This window comes from Muntiacus reevesi, chromosome 1 (assembly GCF_963930625.1).
Source record: "Muntiacus reevesi chromosome 1, mMunRee1.1, whole genome shotgun sequence".
NCBI classification, from domain to species: domain Eukaryota; kingdom Metazoa; phylum Chordata; class Mammalia; order Artiodactyla; family Cervidae; genus Muntiacus; species Muntiacus reevesi.
Window position 1 is genome coordinate 78,324,676 of NC_089249.1, and position 18,323 is coordinate 78,342,998.

The 18,323-nt window shown below is 58.1% G+C and overlaps 1 protein-coding gene across 1 annotated transcript; it reads right to left on the minus strand.

Annotated features, from left to right (window-relative positions):
• Positions 1 to 7,375: 7,375 nt before the first annotated feature.
• On the minus strand, positions 7,376 to 16,188 carry EFNA3 (ephrin A3). The gene is made up of 5 exons (XM_065902992.1): positions 16,061 to 16,188; positions 9,493 to 9,806; positions 8,967 to 9,032; positions 8,703 to 8,780; positions 7,376 to 8,488 (listed from the first exon to the last, which is right to left on the minus strand). Exons 1-5 carry the CDS (start codon positions 16,186 to 16,188, stop codon positions 8,358 to 8,360), a joined length of 717 nt encoding a protein of 238 aa, XP_065759064.1. The 3' UTR covers positions 7,376 to 8,357.
• Positions 16,189 to 18,323: the final 2,135 nt, after the last annotated feature.

Below are 18,323 nucleotides of genomic sequence, written 5' to 3' on the forward strand. Positions count from 1 at the left end.
AACAACAGCACAGGTTGGGAGGTGGGAAACAGGCAAAAGTGAGGTGCTTATATGATAAATAAAGTGCACTATAAATAAAGTGGTCTAATATTACTTAACGAAGATAGTCTATGATATAGCAAAGATGTACTCTGTAATCCTAGAGGAACCATGCAAAAACAAACAAACAAACAAAAAAACCCAACGTTTTAAGTATAACTTAATAAGATAATAAAGAAGATAAAACGGAATCACGGGTCACAGGCATCCACAGGGCCTCGCTGGCTGCCCGTTCTGCAGACTGAGCTCTTGGGTTGGGTTCCTCATGCCAGAGGGGCGGGAGGAGAGGGGTGTCCAACTGAGCCTCCAGGTGTTTAGGACAAAATAAGTACTGTCAAAAAAGAGCTTCCTCTCCTGCCACCTTCTGGCAGTAAATCCAGCCTATTTTTAACTCAGGCCTCTGCTTAAGTGCTTTTGGCTAAAACAGAACCTGCCACTTCTGGCTCCCCCGCTGTCCCCAGCCCCCGGAGGCTCGCGGGCTGCTGAGATGCGCCCAGCTGCCCCGCCACTGGTCCTCACTTGCTTGCGGGTGTCGCTGCCAACACCCACGGCAGGCGGCCCCTCAGCCCGGGCGCAGATGTGCGAGAAGAACCTCTAGGGGGCGCCATGCACGCGGAGACGATGGCAACAGAGCCCACGGAGTAGTCCTGGGAGGGAATGGGACGCAAACTCGTGCTGGAGAGGGTCGTGTGTGCGCGTGTCCGTGTGCGTGCTGTGTACGCGTGCGTGTGTGCGTGCGTGTACGTGTGTGTGTGCTCGTGTGCGTGCATGTGTGCGCGTGTGTACGCGTGCGTGTGTACGCGTGCGTATGTGCGTGCGTGTACGTGTGTGCGCGAGTGCTCGTGTGCGTGCATATGTGCGTGCGTGCATGTGTGTGTGCGTGCGTGTGCGCGCATGCATGCTGCGTGTGTGCGCGCGGGCGCATGTGCGTGTGTGCGCGCGCATGCGTGTGTGTGTGCACGTGTGCGCATGTGTGTGCGTGTGCATGCATGTGTGTGCGCGTGTGTGCACGGGCGCACCGCGCATAAAGAAGCTCTGTGTGAAAAGGATGTGCTCCGCTGCGAATGTGAGTGTTTTTGTGACTGCTTATGCTATGAAACGTAAACAACAGCCTCTGCCCTTTGGGTAGCCGCCCCCTCTGCCTGGCCTGTCTTCCCTCCTAGTCCGCCAGCCAACTCCCACACGCTAGCTGGCAATCTGCCACCCATCCCTCAAGCCTCTTGTCTCCCCAAAAGCCTTCTCTGACAGGCCCTGCCTACAGGCCCGGCCAAATGGCCCTTTCACTCTGGGTTGTACACCAGGGTGGAGGGTTTATACGTTGTATAAGGTTTAAGAGTATACCTTAGCACAGGGCCAGGGTGTGCTTAGGCCTCAAGAAGTGAGGAATGCTCCCAAGGTCGGCTATGAGCCCTTCCTAGGGGTCAGACCAGGTCTTGGCAGGCCTCAGTACACAGGTGCCAGGGTCACCCTCCTGGCTTGCTCTGGGGCGTCTGTGCCCAGAGAGGTGGATGTGGGGACATGGCCCCACAGAGTGGGACAGGCTCTGTTGGCCCATCCGCATGTTGGTCCCCCAGGCTGAGAGTCTGGTTTGTGTGTGTGTGTGTGTCTGTGTGTGTGTGTGTGTGTGCAAGGATGTCTGTGGTGTGCAGAGGGGGGTCCGTTTCACTGTTGTCTCCTTGTTGAGCAGCCTATGGCAGGGCTGGGGGTGTCACTCAGGGCCCCCTGGGAGGAGCTGTGCTGGGCATCTGTGTCTCTGTACATACGGAAGTGGGTGAGAAGCCCCTCACTCTGTGTCTGCGAGTGTCCCAGGACCTTGGGGTCCTGAGGTTTGTTTTTGTGTCCCGTGTGGCTGTTGACACGACCTGTGGGTTCCAGAGGGTGTGAATGCGGCACTGCTCCCTTCCCTAGATTTTCCCGGGCTCCAGACTTGGTCCAGTCGGTTTGGCTGCTTCCCTTCCCAGCAGGAAACACTGTTTAGTTGGGACCGTCAGAGTGGTCTGTGTTGGCAACTGTCATCTGTCGGATCCCGGTCCTCAAATGTGTCACCCTGTGTGACCCTGGACGCACGTGCGGTTTGAGAGCCCGGGAGCCCCTCCCCCTGTGTGTGGGCTTGAGTTCGCCGAGTGTGTTAGACAGTGTGAACTTCCTGTGTGCGCTGGGTGCCTGCGAAGGGCGGGCGTGTGACTTGGAAGTGTGTTGAGCACACACGCCTGAATGTGTGCGAAGTGTGGAGTGTGTGTCCGGGGTCTGCCCAGGGGGCGGGGCAGAGGTGGGGGTGCCGCTGGGCCTGCAGGGCCCGGGGAGGCCCCTTCCACTTCAGCTGTGTAAACAAAGGCCCTGCCTTCCTTTCTGAGGCCCCATCAGGGCTGTCATCCCCCCTCCGCCGCCCCTCCTGGAGCAGGGAATTTCATTGACTGTGTGGGGTCGCCAGGTTGTGAAGTTATATGACTGGGTGTGAACTGAAGTGTACAAACTTGTGTGTGAGCCTGAACGCAAGGCCAGAGCGTCCCCCCTGGCCAGCAGCAGACTCTCAGGGGCAGGTCGGGGGACTCTAGGCCACTTGGACTGAGCTCTCTCAGGCCCCCAGGCCGGCTCATCCACGGTTTTATAGCCAAGTACAGTAACAGCCCCGTAATGACCCGTGGCCAGACGCAGCAGGGAAAGCCAAGAGTGTGATGCTGGCCTTCTGGAGGAGAGGTCGTATCTGCCCCTCCTCTCTTCAACCCCTGTGGAAGCCGGAGCCCGGGCCTCCCCAGCTCACATCTCAGGTAGCATCACTGCTTCTGCCTGCAGCTGCTCTTCCTGCTCTGGACCCATGGTGTCCTGGCTGGCTCGGCCCTAGCACACCTGGACTGTTCTCTGTGTCAGCGTCACACTTGCCAGTCGGACATTGGGGTGAGCCACCCAGCCTGTGGGTCCCCGGCACTTCCCACCTCTGTCCCTCCTGCTAGCCCTCACCCCTACCTAGCTCATGGCCTTCATCCACCCCTGTGACCCCCATCCAAGTCCGTATCTCCTGGTCCTAGCTCATGTCCCTCCATTTCAACCTCTGTCCCAGCCCAGCCCGTGTCACCACCACATCTACCCCATGACCCATGTCCCCCTGCTCAGCCTATGCTCCTGGATTTGCCAACTGGGCAGAACAAGGAGGGTAAGGGAGACCACTGAAGGTTTTGGAGCTGAGTAGCTCTAAGCTGGACAGGTGTGGACGGGGCCCAAGTCCTCTTTCAACCCCAAAGCTTCTAGAACTGAAGGGAGGGAGAGAAGGGGGTCAGGGGTCAGAGAAATTCTGAGATGAAGGATGGGTGGGGAGGTCTCTACCCTGCCCCAGGCTCCAAAGCATGCTGAGCCCAAAGCACACCCCCCCCCCAGTGCAGACCTCAGGCCCTCCTCAAGAGCCAACACCCACCCTTGCAGGCCCCCAACCCCAGGGACAAGGCTTTGAGCCCAGCCTAGATTGCCAATGGCCCTGCTGACCTCGCATCCAGAAGGGGAGGATGTGGCCAGCTCTCTAACCTCGCTCCTCCAGCCAAAATCTGTGTAGAGTTGTTAGCTGTGGCTGCTGTTTCTCACCCTGGGGAGGGTAGGAAGGAAAGGATGTGTGAGTGTCTCTGTCTGTCTGTGTCCTGGGATGTCCCTTTGAGGACACTCTGGGAATCCCGGCATGTGTTGATACGACCCCTCTTGAGGCCCATGTGGAGGTGACCAGAACTAGACCTCAAGGGAGAGAGGACCCTGCCGGGGCGGGGGGTGGGGGGGGGCGGGGCCCTGCTGTCTGGAGCTGGCTTTGCTGGTCTAAAGCCAGCACAGCTCACTACATTGAACTTCCCTGGCCTTAGGGCCCTGTTCTTCGGGGGTGTGGACAGGACACCAGCGCTATGTCAGGTCCCGGGACACCATCTGGTAGCCATCTGCAGGATTTAGGGGCATCCCAGGTGCTGGGGTGTGGCAGCAGGAAGGAAGTGCCTTAGCCTGGTTTCCCCTCGTCCCGCTGTTGTCCTTCCCCTCCCCCCCAGTATCCTGCTCAGTCCTGTAGCCAAACTGTCCATGTGGTTCTGCGCACTCCTTTCCTGCTTTATCTTCTCCATCAGCAGGTATTGAGTCTGGATCTGGCCCCTTTCCTGCCTGCCTGCCACCCCTGCCCTCATTCGCACCTCCAGCCCGTGCTTTCAGGCTGGCCCACCACTGGCTGCATCTCACCTCGGCCTGGGCCGGGACTTGCTTGGCTATGCAGATCTTCAGGCCCCAAGGCAGGCTCAGAGTCATGGTATCTGTGCATCTAAGCGCTGAGTCCTCACCCCACTCCCTCTTACTTGCTCTGGAAACTAAAGCCTTGCCTGAAGGGTATCCCAGCAGCATCCCAGAGCTTCCTGAAGCCCCAGCCTGGGGGGAAATGAAAAGAGATATTGCTGTGTGTGGTGCTTCCTCCTTAATCCCTGCCTGTGGGGATTTAAGAGGTTTCAAAGACCAGGCTCTGATTCCTGGGAAGATGCAGATCTTCTCTTCCGGGGCATCACAGTCTGGTAGGAAAAATGGGGGCTCAGGACGCCTGAGTTCCAGTCCTGGGTCTGCCATGGATATCGAAGTGACTGTGGGCAAGTCACTTGCTCTCTCAGAGCCTCAGTTTTCATGTATGTAAAATGTGGGCTTCAGATTGGCTTCTCCAGTCTGGGTCTGAGGTCCTTTGATGTCTTTTCCCAAGAACTCTGGGTGACTTTGGTGGATGAGGTGGCAGGAGGCAATCAGGATTTGTGGGGAAGGGCTCCAGGTGGTGGTTCAGGGTCCAATGTTCAGAGCACAGTGAAAGGCAGATCCACTTTGAATGCCAACCTTGAGGGACATGGCCTCTCAGACCCTCAAGTTTTCTCATCCGTGCTATTGGGTGGGTGAGCAAGACTTCCAAGGGTGCGGTGCACGCAATACATATAAAGCAATGGGCAGTGTGCCGGGGCCATAGTAGGCACTGAGTGAATGAAAGCTGGCTTGGTCTAGCTCCTGTTCCACTGACTGGCCTTTTTACAGCCTTCTCATTCTTAGACTTTTTATTTTTAAATTTAATTTTTGTTTATTTATTTGACAATAATGGTCTTAGCTGCAGCACGTGGGGTCTTGAGTTGTGGCATGCAGGATTTAGTACTTCAACCAGGGGTCGAACCTGGGCCCCCTGCATTGGGAACACAGGGTCTTAGCCACTGGACCACCAGGCAAGTCCCCCAGTAGGGCCCCAGCTATGTGGTATCTCCTCCTCCTGTGTCCCCAGGGTAGGGCGTGGTTGTTCCTATAGCCTCCTGGCATTTACCAGTGTAACACCTGATTGTATGTTCATATGTGTGTGTGTTACTGATTCTTCTTCACCTGTCATCACACACATATAACCCATGCTGAGTTATGAGCTTGAGGCTAAAAACTGTGTCTTCTTTGTGTCCTCAGTCCCCAGGATAGGGCCTAGCACTCAGCGGGCGCCAATAAATGTCTATTGAATCCATGAACAACTGGATCGATGAGCCTAACTCTTCATGTCTTGTCTTCACATCAGGAGCCTCAGACTACTGTGCTGACCTTCTCTGGTCCTTTCCCCACCTGCCCGCCCACCCCCGTCCCCCCAGCTCTGCTGGTGGAAAATCTACCCACTCTCCAGGGTCCAGTTGAAATTCCATTTCCTGTGTTGTATGAGTACAGAGAGGGAGGAGACACAGTCCCTGCTGCCCAGAGACTCACACTGCAGCTGGTAAGGGCCCCAGGACACACAGGAGGGGCGCTCGCCCAGGACCAGCCTGCCCACACAGTGCCCTGGTTGGGATGGAGTCACAGCTAGGCAGTGAAGAAGAAGGCACCCACTCTCAGGCCAGGGAGCTTGGCTGGGCAAGGGACGCCTGGATAGATTTTAGCCCCTATCAGCAACCCCTCACTGCCCTCCCAATGTGCCCACCTGAACAACCCTGACCTCATTTAGCTTGGGAGGGGCTGTAACCTATGACTGCTTCCACCGTGGTCCCATCTTTTTTATTATTATTATTTTGCCACACCACACAGCGTGTGGGATCCTATTTCCCTGAACAGGGATTGAACTCACGCCTCCTGCATTGGAATGCAGATTCTTATGCAATGGAATGCATTCCCTGGACTGTCAGGGAAGGCCCTATCGCATCTTTCACCTTCTGTTCCCCCCTCTCCTGATGGACACAGGAGGCTGTAGTTACGTGCGGCCCCAGCACCAGCAAACTCTCAGCCTTTTGGCCATAATGTTTTCTGTTTGTTTTTGTTGTTTAATATTCATTTCTTTATTTTTGGTTGCGCTGGGACTTCATTGCCGCGTGCAGGCTTTCTCTAGTTGCAATGAGAGGGGGCTAGTCTCTAGTTGTGCGTGGGCTTTTCATTGCCATGGCTTCTCTTGTTTGCAGAGCATGGATTCTATAGAGTGCGGGCCCAGTAGTCGTGGTGCACGGGCTCAGATGCCCCATGGCACATGGAATCTTCCTGGACCATAGATCAAATTCATGTCCCCTGCATTGACAGGTAGATTCTTAACCACTGGACCACCAGGGAAGTCTAGCCATAACGTTTTAAACAGAAAAAAAAAAAAATTGCAAAGGATTATAAAGGAAACCAATTATATTGAAACACAGTTATCAAAACATCTACATTTTTTGGTATAGTAATATATATGCTTCTTTATTAACACATTAAAAACAAGATCTAACAGCTACGGTTATTTCAAAGTAGTGATGAGAGTAAATGATACTTTGCGATATCTTCAAAAACTATAACACATTCTGAACACATCTGTGATTTCTGTTGGTTACAAAGTCACAGGCACTCTTAAAACTACTGCGGCTTATTGCCCGTACACAGGAGAATGGTAAATTTCAGTTACAGGTGAGTGAAAGTAAAGATATAATTTTTTCCTATCTAGTTTCACAACCCCCTGAAATCCATAGACCCCAGTCAAGAACTTCTGGTTACAGAATAGAATGGGAAGGAAAGGAGAAAACCATCATCATTGAGCCTTATATTCCCTCAGCCATTTAATCTTTACACCAATCCTGTGAGAGATGTATTATAACCTAGATTTTCTGATGAGATACTTGCAGCTCAGAGAGGTTGAGCATGTTGCCCAAAGTCATCCAGGCCCTGCTCAGAAGCCTTTATTGCTCCTCCACACAGAGGTGTCTCCTTAGGGGAGATGAGCTACAGAACAAGATGTTCAGTTGACCCTTTGGCCCTAGAGTCCTGTCTCCTCCCCAGGCCTTATGACCTGTGGGGTTTATTTAATCAGTGTACAGAAGAGTGATGGCCCCTGGAAATCACACACACTCAGTTATTTTTATCTCCAGTTTATTTTTTTTAGACTAAGAGCAGAGTATGAAAGTCACAGCCAAAGCACTTGAAAAAGGCCCAGGAGGATGGGTGGGGACCACAGAGGATGGGCAGGGCAAGGTCCTGGGAGCTGGGTCCTGGCTCAGGGCTGGAGGGGAGGGGGCATTGTTGTCTCACGGTCTCCAAAAGTGTCTGTGCGTTGCATAGGTCCTGTCTTCACAGAAGACAAAAGAGGGGCCAGGGGGTCCCCCATGGGGGGGGCCTAGCCTGGTGGGGAAGGGGTCTGAAGCTGGAGGGGGAAGTCAAGGAAGGTCAGGGGGTTAAGGAGGGGGAGGGATTCTGTCCGTCTGTACATTATATATAGAGATATAGAGTCTGTACATGCCTGCCTGGCACCCCAATGCCCACCCCTTGTCACCCTTGTCCACTGTCGGCGGCCCCCACAGCGGTGTCTGCTTGTAAACTTGGATGCGACCCAAACCACAGTCCTGGGAGTGGGAGTGGGAGGAGGACATGCTTATTGCTGTAAACAGGGGAGGGGCAGCCGGCGGAGCCACCCCCTCACCCATCTAGTCCCCTCCCGGTGTTCTGGCCCTGGAAGAGAGTGACTGGGGGTGTCTCCCACACTTCGAATTGCTCTCTCTGGGGCACGTTTGCCTCTTGGGGGGGACAAAGGGGAGGGCACCAGGGGTCACAGAAAGGTACCGGGGGGGCAGGGAGTCCTGAGCACTGCCCTTCACAGCTCCCGGGTTTGGTACCAAACATTACCAGAGCCACAAGGCCACTTGGGACCCATGGCTGTGCCTGTGCCTGGCCCACTACATGCCCTGCTTGGTGGGGAGGGGACAGAAGGGGTGAGCACAGATGTATGGTGCAGACCCCACTTCCAGCCATTGGAGGATGGGTCTAGGCCCCACGGCTAGGTTTCCCTGGAGAGGCCAAAGGCTCCCTGCTCTGTCCCAGCCCCGTCCCATCTCTCCCCTCCAAGGGAGGGGGCAGAGCTAGGAGGCCAAGAGTGTCATCAGGAAGAAGGCGATGCCCACCGCCAGGGGCAGATGTTCCCGCTTGGGGCTGGTACCGCTGATGCTCTTCTCAAGCTTGGGCACCTGGGGGTTCTCTCCCTCAAAGTCTTCTGTGGATAGATGAAGAAACAGACTGGTGAGAGCTGGGCTGCGTGCTGGGGCGGGAACACGCGGCAGCGGTAGCAGCAGTGGAGCGGGGGACGTGACCACCACGGGGGTGGTAAGGATCGGTGCCCCCGGGGGAAAGACATGCAAGAGGAGCAGGCACCGGGGAGGGGGCTGCGGTTCCAGCAGTGGCCACCAGAGGGCGCTGCGCAGACTCACCCAGCACGTTGATCTTCACATTGGGGCCCATGGTGAACTGGGGGAGAGTGGGGACCGGCTTCTCCCCGGAGTGCGATGCTGCGGGGTGGGGTGCGGGTGGGGAGAGAGGAGGGGAGAGTCAGGGCCAGGATCCCCTCCCCCTGCTACAGCTGGGGAGCGAGTCCCCCTCGCCTGTGCCCTCCACCTCCACCCCCAGGAAGCCAGGGGAGCCCCAAAGCAGGGGAGCCAAGGATGGGGTGGCGGCTGGGAGCCGATTATACTCACTGGAGGCGCAGCAGACGAACACCTTCATCCTCAGACACTTCCAGTGCAGGTTGTGGGTAGGCGTGGCTGGGGAGGAGACTGGGCCTGAGTCGCTTTTTCTCCAGATATTCTACCCCGTGCCCTCCTCGCTCAGAAACTCTCCTCACTCCCTCCAAACGGCCCCTCTTGCGCAGTGTCCTTCAGTACCTCCTCCACCCTTTGGGCATTGGTCGTGGTGGCTCTGCCGTTAGCCCTAGAAGCTCCCGGGGTCCTATCCCTCAATAAACAGTGCACCCCGAGGTCCCGCCTCTGAAGTGTCCCTCACAGAAACAGTGACTCTGTGACCTTTGGGAATGCCACTAAACCTCTTTTCTTAGCCTCACGACCCTGAGCTGGAACCCTGAGGGCCCCAGCTCCCACGCCTCACCCCGGGGTATCACTCGGAGAGACAGAGACCTAGAGCCTGCAGCGTCGGCCGGCCCCGGCCCCTGGGACCGCACCCCTGGCTCTCAGGCCCCGCCCCGGCCGCCTCCAGGCCGTCACTCACAGATGTAGTAGTACTCGTGGCCGGCGTGGAACTCGTAGCCCAGAGAGAAGGCGCTGTAGCGCTGGAACTTCTCCGAGAACTTGATGGGGCTGTGGGGGGCGTGCGGTCGGTTGCACTCCCAGCGCTTGGAGCCTTGGCTGGCGTTGCAGGTGCGGTAGCCGTCCCGGCTAACCATATACAGCACGTACTGCTCCGCCCCGCCTCCGGGCCCCGGCCCCGCCCCGGGGCCCACCCCTGAGTTGTTGTAGTGCGGGCAGTAAATATCCAGATAATCGTTCACGTTCACCTGCACCGTGTAGCCCTCTCGCCGCAGGCTGTGGGGGGAAGGAAGCGGGTCAGAGAGAAGAAACCCAAAGCCAGCCCACTTTCCACCTCACCTCTCCGCAGACCTTCCCTAGGGTCCTTAGAGTCTCCAGGTTTTCCTTCTGAGCTTCCTCTCCTCTCTGTCCCTTTCTCTGTCCCCAGGGCCCTAGTGCCTCCAATCCCCGCACTATCTTTCCAGGCCCACTCCCGGTTCTGCCCTTCTCCTGGTAGCCACCAGAGGGTAGCAAAGACGCAGGGAAGCCCAGCCGGCCTCCAAAGGAAAAGAGGCGGGGGAGAAGGGTGGAGGGAAGAAGGGAACGTATGCTTTGGTTACCACAGAAACGGCGCAGGTCCCTGCGACTCCCAGACCCAGGCCCGGATTTCCTCCGTCCAGCCCCCGTAATTCACTAGTGGGGAGGAGGGATAGAAGGAATGGAAGTGTGAAAGTGGGAGGGATTCCTTGGAGGGATGCGCACCCTCCATCGCCTCTCCCAGCATGCTTTCCTGATGCTGCCAGTCCACCCCCAAGGCGAGTCCGACAAGACCTGCCCTCACAGACGTATGTATGCAGGCTTCATGCATATACATGCACAAGTTCTGTGGCGCGCACACAAATATGTCCACCACCCACTCACAGGGAGCGTACACATAGACAAACTAGGTGATATGTGTGCTGGGCTGGCATGCCAGGATTGGTTGACACCAGCAATCTTCAGCTCTTTCCCTGCCCTTCCTATACAGACACACACACTGGCACATGCTTTCTGTAGAGTATGACTGGCCTCTGTGCCTTGAGTATCACTGACCTCCACCCTGAGGGTACGGACAATTAGGTCTCCGATAATGTGACACACCAGGACTTCCCTCGTGGCTCAGATGGTAAAGAGTCTGCCTGCAGTGCAGGAGAGTCAGGTTTGATCCCTGGGTTGGGACGATCCCCTGGAGGAGGGAATGGCTACCCAGTCCAGTATTCTTGCCTGGAGAACTCCATGGACAGAGGAGCCTGGTAGGCTACAGTCTATAGGTTGCAAAGAGTCTGACACGATGGAGAGACTAACACATACACCAGTGTGACATAACAGATTAGGGAGCTAAGGGACTCAACACCAAGGCTCCATGTGGCGTCACGCCAAAACTGGTATCTCGATAGCCCTCTCTCCTCAACATGGACACTAACTCCCCCTTAATGATGCTGAACAGAGCAGTGGGCACAGTGCCCAGACAAGATGGTTGTGCCTCTTACTTCCCTGATCCTTCTATGGGCAGAGAAGCAGATGCTGGGTCCCTTGTAATCCCCACCTGCCTTGCTAGTTATCATCAAAGTATTGGTCTTAATGCTCTCTCCATGGTGGTACTGAGTGGTGTGGGGATGGGAGAAACATCTGAATGGAGAAAGAAACTCAAGAGAAGTAGGCAGGAGTTTCCCTTAATTTTCTTCACATAGGAATGCACACATCTTGGCAGTGAGAGGGGCGTATAGTGGACACAGGAAGGCATGGGTTACTTGGCAAAATGTCAAACCACTGGGGTCTCTGGTTCCTGAGAACTCCCTGAGGGGAGAGACTCGCTCCCCTTGTCACCAGGCACCTCCCAGTTCCACAAACAGTAATTAGATCCATTAGGGAAATGAGCTTGGAGGCCTTCAGATGGGGCGGAGTCTTGAGGGTCCTCCCCACCTCAGCCTACATCTTTGGCCTTGCCTGTGCCACCCCCTCCCCAAACACTCCCTTTCAAGCCTAGCAGTAAGGACGACAGGTAAGAGCAGGTGTTTGAGCACCCCAGTAAGAATGGGCTCAGCCTCCTTGAGTCATCAAGAATGCCACCAGCCCCACTCGGTTCCCATGGGAGTGATGGGTCACTCTGGCTCCTCCCTGGCCCTGGCACCCAGGTGGGCAGGAGTCTCGGCCTGGGGCACTGGGAGTAGGAAAACGGGTTAGACCAGGCCTAGCTCCTAGCTGCCACCCCAGGTTTACCTCTCTATCCACAATCTCAAAGTCTAGTGTTCCTCGCCCACAGGCGTTGAGGAGGGGGCCACCAGTGCCAGGCCCGGAGCAGCGGCACAGCCACTCTGGGGCCTCCGTCCTTGAGCCTCACCTGGGTTTGCAGGCCTGAAGTAGTGCCTCCCTAGGGCACTGCGTGGTTTTCCGGCAACACACCCGGTTCCAGAATGGAGGAAGCCAAAGCCAGAGCTATTCCTATAGGCACCTCAGTTTCCTCAACACACAGGGGACTAGCCTTATAGAAAGGCTGCTGGGCGACCACAACTGAAGAGAAGCCTCCTCTTATCTGTCCCTGGGCTGAGTGGCGTGAACAGCCCCTGAAATGCCCCTACCCTCCCTGCTGGGCATGTGGGAGAAAGAACTGCTTGGGGAATGACTGGTAGCTGGTGGACAGGGGGCAAAAGGCTGGCTGCCAGGAAAACCCAGCCACAACTCCTGGGAGACCTGAGGTGTCTGCTTGGCTTGGGCGCTTTAATTGAATCTGTCATCCTCCCAGTTTTGGCAGTAAAGAGGGAGGTGCCGCTAGGCCCCAGCTTAGCTTCACAGCTAACCCCTCCTTCAGGGCCGCACCTCCCTAACCTAGAGCCCCACCCCGCCCCACCCCGCCCCCGCGGGAGAGGAGGGCAGGCTGGGCTCTGGGGACTGGGTCGTGCCTGCCCCTTCACACAGTTCTCTACTCTTCCTCACTTCATCTCCTACTAGCTTCCCACTTCTCTCGCAGAAAGGCGAGGGTCAACACACCCCACTGGAGGGGGTGCCCCCTCACCCCGTTATTTCATCTCTTCCGGCTTTCGCCGCCCCGGGTGCACATTCCGACCCCTCTCTTTCACTCCTTCAGTGCCCTGTCTGCCCGAGCCTCGTGGGGTGGGCGGCGGGGGAACCGCGGAGGAGCAAACCTCTCCCCCCGGGGCAATTAGGGGCTGGTAAACAGGGTGTCTAACAAGACCAGGGAGTAAGGAAAGGATCCCAAGAGATCCTGAACTTGTTAAATCCCTGCCCCCCACCTCGAAACGCCAAGATGCAGAGCTACGGAAGTGAAGGAGGGATAAAGACACCGGACCCCTGTTCTCCTCTCTAGCGCGCGCCCCCGAGGCTGCGCGCCACTCACCCCGGCAGGCGAGGCCGGACCACGTGTGCGCGGCGTGGGGTCCGCGCGCCGGGGCTGGGATGGGTGGTTGGCGAGAACGCTCGCGGGGCGGCGCGTGCACGCTGACACCCCCGCACCCCTCCGGTATCCTGGGCCTCCGCGCCCCGCCGGACTGGGTCTCGCCAGCTCGGGAGTCGGCTCCGAGCTTCTCCGGCCGGCGTCGGGTGGGAGAAAATCAGTGCGCCCCACATCCCCGCCCCTCCTCCCTGCGACAGCGGCGGCGGCGGCGGCGAAGGTTTATTGATCTGCAGCGGCGGAGAAGCGCGAGAGACCCGCCGAAAGCGAGACACAGAAATGAAGTGAGAGGGAGACGAGAGGGGGGATGGACAGAGGCTGGATTCACCGCGAGGTGAAAGGGAGTGAGACAGTGAGAAAGAGAGGAATCCAGAAACTGAGAAAGCGATGTTAGAATGAGACGGGAGAGAGGCTTGAAGAAAGGCAGAGCCATAGAGGCCGCTCCAGAGAGGCCCACAGACAGCAAAGACGGAGACAGGGACGCAAAGGAGAATATCAGGGACAGGCAGCCGGTTCAGGGTAGAGACTCGGTGACAGGAAGAAAAGAGAGAGAAGGACCAACAGGGACGTAGTAGAGCCTCAATATTTGTTGAATGAATGTATGAATGAAAGAGAGATAAGCAACAGAAACATTCAAGAGATAAAAAGACAGGTAGGGAGACAGCTAGAGAAAGATATTCTGACGCTTCTTGAGATAGGGGCGAATGCCAGCACCCTTGTACAGTTCTGCAAAGCAATGAAGCACAGACCCGGGCGCTTCCATTTGGCCACTGGCCGGTCCCGCCTCCCGCCATTCAATTCCGGGCTCATGGGACCCCTCGACCTCACACTCTCATGCTTTCTTCCAGAAAGGTTCCCCCACGCTCGGTTTCTGGGCCAGACTGGGAACAGGTCTCCTCTATTCCAGAGGACCAAACGCAGGGGCTGAGTGCGGGATAGGGGCAAGATCACGGTCGCTGTGCAGGGTCCTGCCCCCAGGTCTGTCAAAGAGGCCACCGCACGTGCCCCACCAGTACCCTCCCACGTGACCCTCCAGGAGGCGGGGTCGCAAGACCCTCTTCACGTGACCCCAGGGGGCAGAGACCCTTGGCACGTGATGGGGGGGTGGGAGCCAGAAGCCCAGCTCACGTGACCGGGGGGAGGGGACGCGGGAGCCTGTGGCTCGGCCCGGCCCCGCCCCCAGCTCCCTGGCCCTCTCCACTCCCGGCTCCGGAGCACGTCGCTCTCACGATTTATGGGGCCGCGGCTGCCGCAGTGAGGGAGCCGGGGAGCCCGGGCGCAGCGGCAACAAAGGCGGAGGAAGCGAGGCGGGGGCGGCGGCGGCCTCCCGGCCCAGTACGCGCCCCCTCCCATCTCTACCGGTCCAGACCTGCGGAGGAGCAGGGGAGACAGAAAGGAGGCTCTCGGAACCTGGGCTCCCCCACCCCCTCCCAGGGCTTTCACCTGCGCCCAGGTGTATGCGGGGGAGGGGAACCTGATCAACAACATCCCCCCTTCACCCCTACCCCCGCCATTCCCGCATCCCCTGGCTCCGGCTTATCCTAAGAACGTGAGGGTGCCCTGACCGTGGTGGGGAACCCGGAGCCCCTCACCTGCGTGCTCTCCACTCCCTGCCAGACTCTAGCGGGGCGGGGGGCAGACGTGTGAGTCTGGGGGAGGGAACGAGCTAGATAGAGAGGGGAGTCAGCCCCTAGCGGCCCCCGGAGTTCTCCGAGTCCCGCTGGGGGGGGGGGGAGGGGCCGTATCCCCACCCCCGAGGTTTCCATGGGAAGCGAGAGGGGGGCGTCGTTGCCTCATCCCCACCCCCAGTCTGACACTCCGGGCGCGAGGAGGGAGAGAGGGGGAGGCGCAGAGCCCCAAACAACAAAGAGCAGGAGCGGCGAGCGGCAGCCCCTCCCCCGGGAGGTTGGGGGTCGCGGCCGTCCGGCCCTCCCGGTCCCCTCTCGAGGGGCCTCGCCATTTGCTCCCGAGTCGCCCCCTGGGATGGGGAGCCAGAGTCAGTGCCGCCGCCGCCGCCTGGGCAGGTGTGACAGTGACCCCCGTGTCCCCAGGGATCCCCCCAACACGCAGACACACGGAGGCGGCAGGGGTGATACACACGGCGGCTCGGCGGGGAGGAGAAGACAAGGGCAGCAAGGACTGAGCAGGATGAGAAACTGGCCCCGCAGCCGGCACCCAGCCGCCGCTCCACACATCCCGGGAAACCGCACGGCCGCCCTGACACCCGCCCAGACCGCGGCGGCGCCGACAGCCACCCTAGCCCAGACGCGGCCGGCCACGCGGACAGCGACCGCAGCCCCCTCCTCGACCCGTCGCCCGCTCCCACCCCCAGACGATCGCCGACGCAGACACACAAATCACACACTCAGACACACACGCACACTGACAGCCGCGCACGCCCGCTCACACTTGGAGCCACACGCTGTCCCCAGCCCGGGCGTGTGTGTGTGACACGCCGACATCTCCTTGCCTTCCTCCCTTTAGCCGGTACCCCACGTTCCTATCCTTTCCAAGCAGCACCTCCAGAGCCCCCCCAACTTGGCGACCCAGCCCCAGCTCATCCCAGCCCCGCTTATCCATACAACCAGGGCAATCCATTCACCTTCCTTCTGAGGAGGTGCTCGCCTGGACTCCTTGCCTCAGCTTTGGACCCCACTTGCTAAAGCGGGAGTCATGCCCAGAACCCCTAGAAACGCTCGCCACTGAAAACAGGTCATCCCTGGGCTCCCCAAGTGCGGCGGCCTATCCCCAGCATGCTGGGGCTCCAAAACCCCAGGCCAGCCGAAGGGGGTGAAGATGGGGGGACTGTCGAGTTGGGGGGTAAGCTATTCCAGAGGCAGGTGTGGAGAGAAGCCAAGGTGGGGTGGGGTGTTCCCAGGCTGCCTCCTCCGCTCGGCCCAAGCCCTGGTTACTCTACCTTAACAGCCTCTTTCAGACACCCGCTGAGTTTCATAGACGCCCACAGAGTGTGTCCCCCTCTCCCTCGCCTTCTAGCCCCCAACTGTGGTTTCCCAGGACTGCCACCCCAGGTTCCCCCAGGACTTCCCAGGCCTCCCCCTCTCCCTGACGCGGGACGCATGGGCTCCCTGGGCCCCCGACTCACTGCTGGTTGGAGCTGTTCCAGTACACCGCATGCCGGTTTCCCAGCGCCCCCCCGGGCCCCTGGGCCAGCAGCGGCAGCAGCGGCACGGGCACGAGCAGCAGCAACAGCAGCAGCGGAGCCGCCGCCATCCCCGGAGCCGCCGCCGCCGCCGCCCCCCGACTGAGCCCCGCGCTCCCGGCTTCTCGCTTCCCAGCTCCCTGCCGCCGCCGCCGCCGGCCCCCGAGCCTTAGGCCACGCCCCCAGCCCTTCCCTCCGCCCTCCCGGGCGCGCCCCCAAGGCCCCGCCCCTGGCGCGCTCTTGTCAGGCCCCGCCCCGCTCGGGCCCGGAGCGCGCGCGGCGCGTGGGAGGTGAGAACCGTGCTGCCCCCTTGGGAACACCCGGAGCGCTCGTCGCCTCTCCTCGTAGGTTTAATTTGCTACCGCCGGTCCCGTATCTTCCGCACCCCAGTGTGGAGAAGAAGACTGGGGAGGCCAAGACAGGGATCTCAATCTTGTCAACATTCATTTCTGGGATGGGAGACTTGAGAAGAAGCTTGGGGTCCAGGATCCTTTAATAAGTAAAACTAGACCTCCCTCCTTTCTGAACAGTCAGGTCCTCTGCTCCCTTCACATGCCACTTCCCATGTGCCTGAGGAGCCAGATGGGGTCTAGAGGGTGGCTGAGAAGCCCTTAGCTGCCACCAAGGACCTTGCTGCTGTTGCCCTGAACCCCCCAGCTGAGCAGGAGGCTTGTTTTTCTTGGAGATAGTGTAGAGGAGCTTGGCTGGAGAGTGTCAAGGCTGGGTGCTGGGAGGGCCTTCAGCAGTCCAGGGCCCAAGGCAGAGAAGGGACTGAGGAGAGTCAGCTAGAGCCAAACCAGCTTTCCTGGGACACTGACAAAGGATTCTTCACTCACTCTCAACCAGAGACCCCTTCCAGGACAGCCAGTGGTGTCCCTAGGCATTCTCACTCCTACTCGCAAAGATGTTGGTGAGGGCGCGTACAGGCAGAGCACCTTGTACTCCAGTTCTCACCACAGCCATTTTCCTCACAGTGATACCCAAGCACAGACATCACATCCACACATTCAGAAGAGGCACAGACACCCAGGAGCAGAGAACACAGAAACACAGGCCTTTGACACAGGCATACAGACACACAGATAACCCCTCAGAGACATACAGGTATAGGTGCCATTAGGTACCTGGAGATCTGTAGCAACACAGAGATTCAGTACACAGAGACATTGGGGCACACACACCTAGACACACACACAGTGACACACACAAGCCCATGCACACCCTCTGACATACACACAGTTCTGCACTCTCCTCTCTTGTCCTATGAATTAGAAATTCAGGGAAAGAAAAATTTAGAATCTAGAAAGTGTTAGTCACTCAGTTGTGTCCGACTCTCTGTGACCCCTCGCCAGGCTCCTCTGTCCATGGGATTCTCCAGACAAGAATACCAGAGTGAGTGGCCATCCCTCTCCAGGGAATCTTCCTGACCCAGGGATCGAACCCTCATCTCCCACATTGCAGGCAGATTCTTTACCATCTGAGCCACCTGGACGACCTCAGAGATTGAGGGTCTCAAATCCAGACCTAGGGATTGTCCACCCCTTACCTCCTTTTGTTGGGGAGGCTCAGATTAAGAGTGATCAGGAGGACCAGGTCTCAGACCAGACTCTCAGAACCCAGTCCAACCACCTGAGCCCAGGGTGACAGGAATGATGTGCTTTTCTTCTTACTGCAGGAGAGAGAACATACAAGCACCCCTTATCCGCTTATTGTTGGCAGGACAGGGGTCCTGACCACAATTCGGCCTCAGATGCTGGGTTTGGGGGAGGGGCAGTACCATCCAGAAAAAGCCCTGTGCCTAGCTGCTGTCAGGAGAGAGCAAGCTGTGTCCTCCCCGGGCTCTTCTCCTCCCCAGGAGATCTCCTCTCCCTTCTCAGGAGCCAGAAAATAAATTAGGCCCCTTGGGGTGGGAATGGGGGACATTGCACACATCTCTCCCTCCCCTCAGACACCTCAGCCCGAGGGAGATTTGTTTCACCCAAATGATGCTGACCTGCCTACCCTAGGTGCCACGCATCCCAGCCTCCTCCCCGCCTGCCCACATTCCTGTTCTGCAGAAGAAGCATCTCTCTGTAGGTCCCACAGTTGGCAGAGAGGCTGCCCGTATTCATAGGGAGTGGGAGCTTGCTGGTTTGGCCTAGGACTTTAAATTCCATTTTAGAAGCCCTGTTTATAGAATCTGGGTCCCACTTAAGGATTTGGGCTC

Excerpts from the sequence above, each read along its gene's own strand:
- EFNA3 (XM_065902992.1), bottom strand. The coding sequence starts at position 16,188 with ATGGCGGCGGCTCCGCTGCTGCTGTTGCTGCTGCTCGTGCCCGTGCCG. Across the intron at positions 9,033-9,492 it reads CCACGAGTACTACTACATCT|CCACGCCTACCCACAACCTG; the intron begins GTGAGTGACGGC and ends TCTCCTCCCCAG. Across the intron at positions 8,781-8,966 it reads GTTCGTCTGCTGCGCCTCCA|CATCGCACTCCGGGGAGAAG; the intron begins GTGAGTATAATC and ends CCCACCCCGCAG.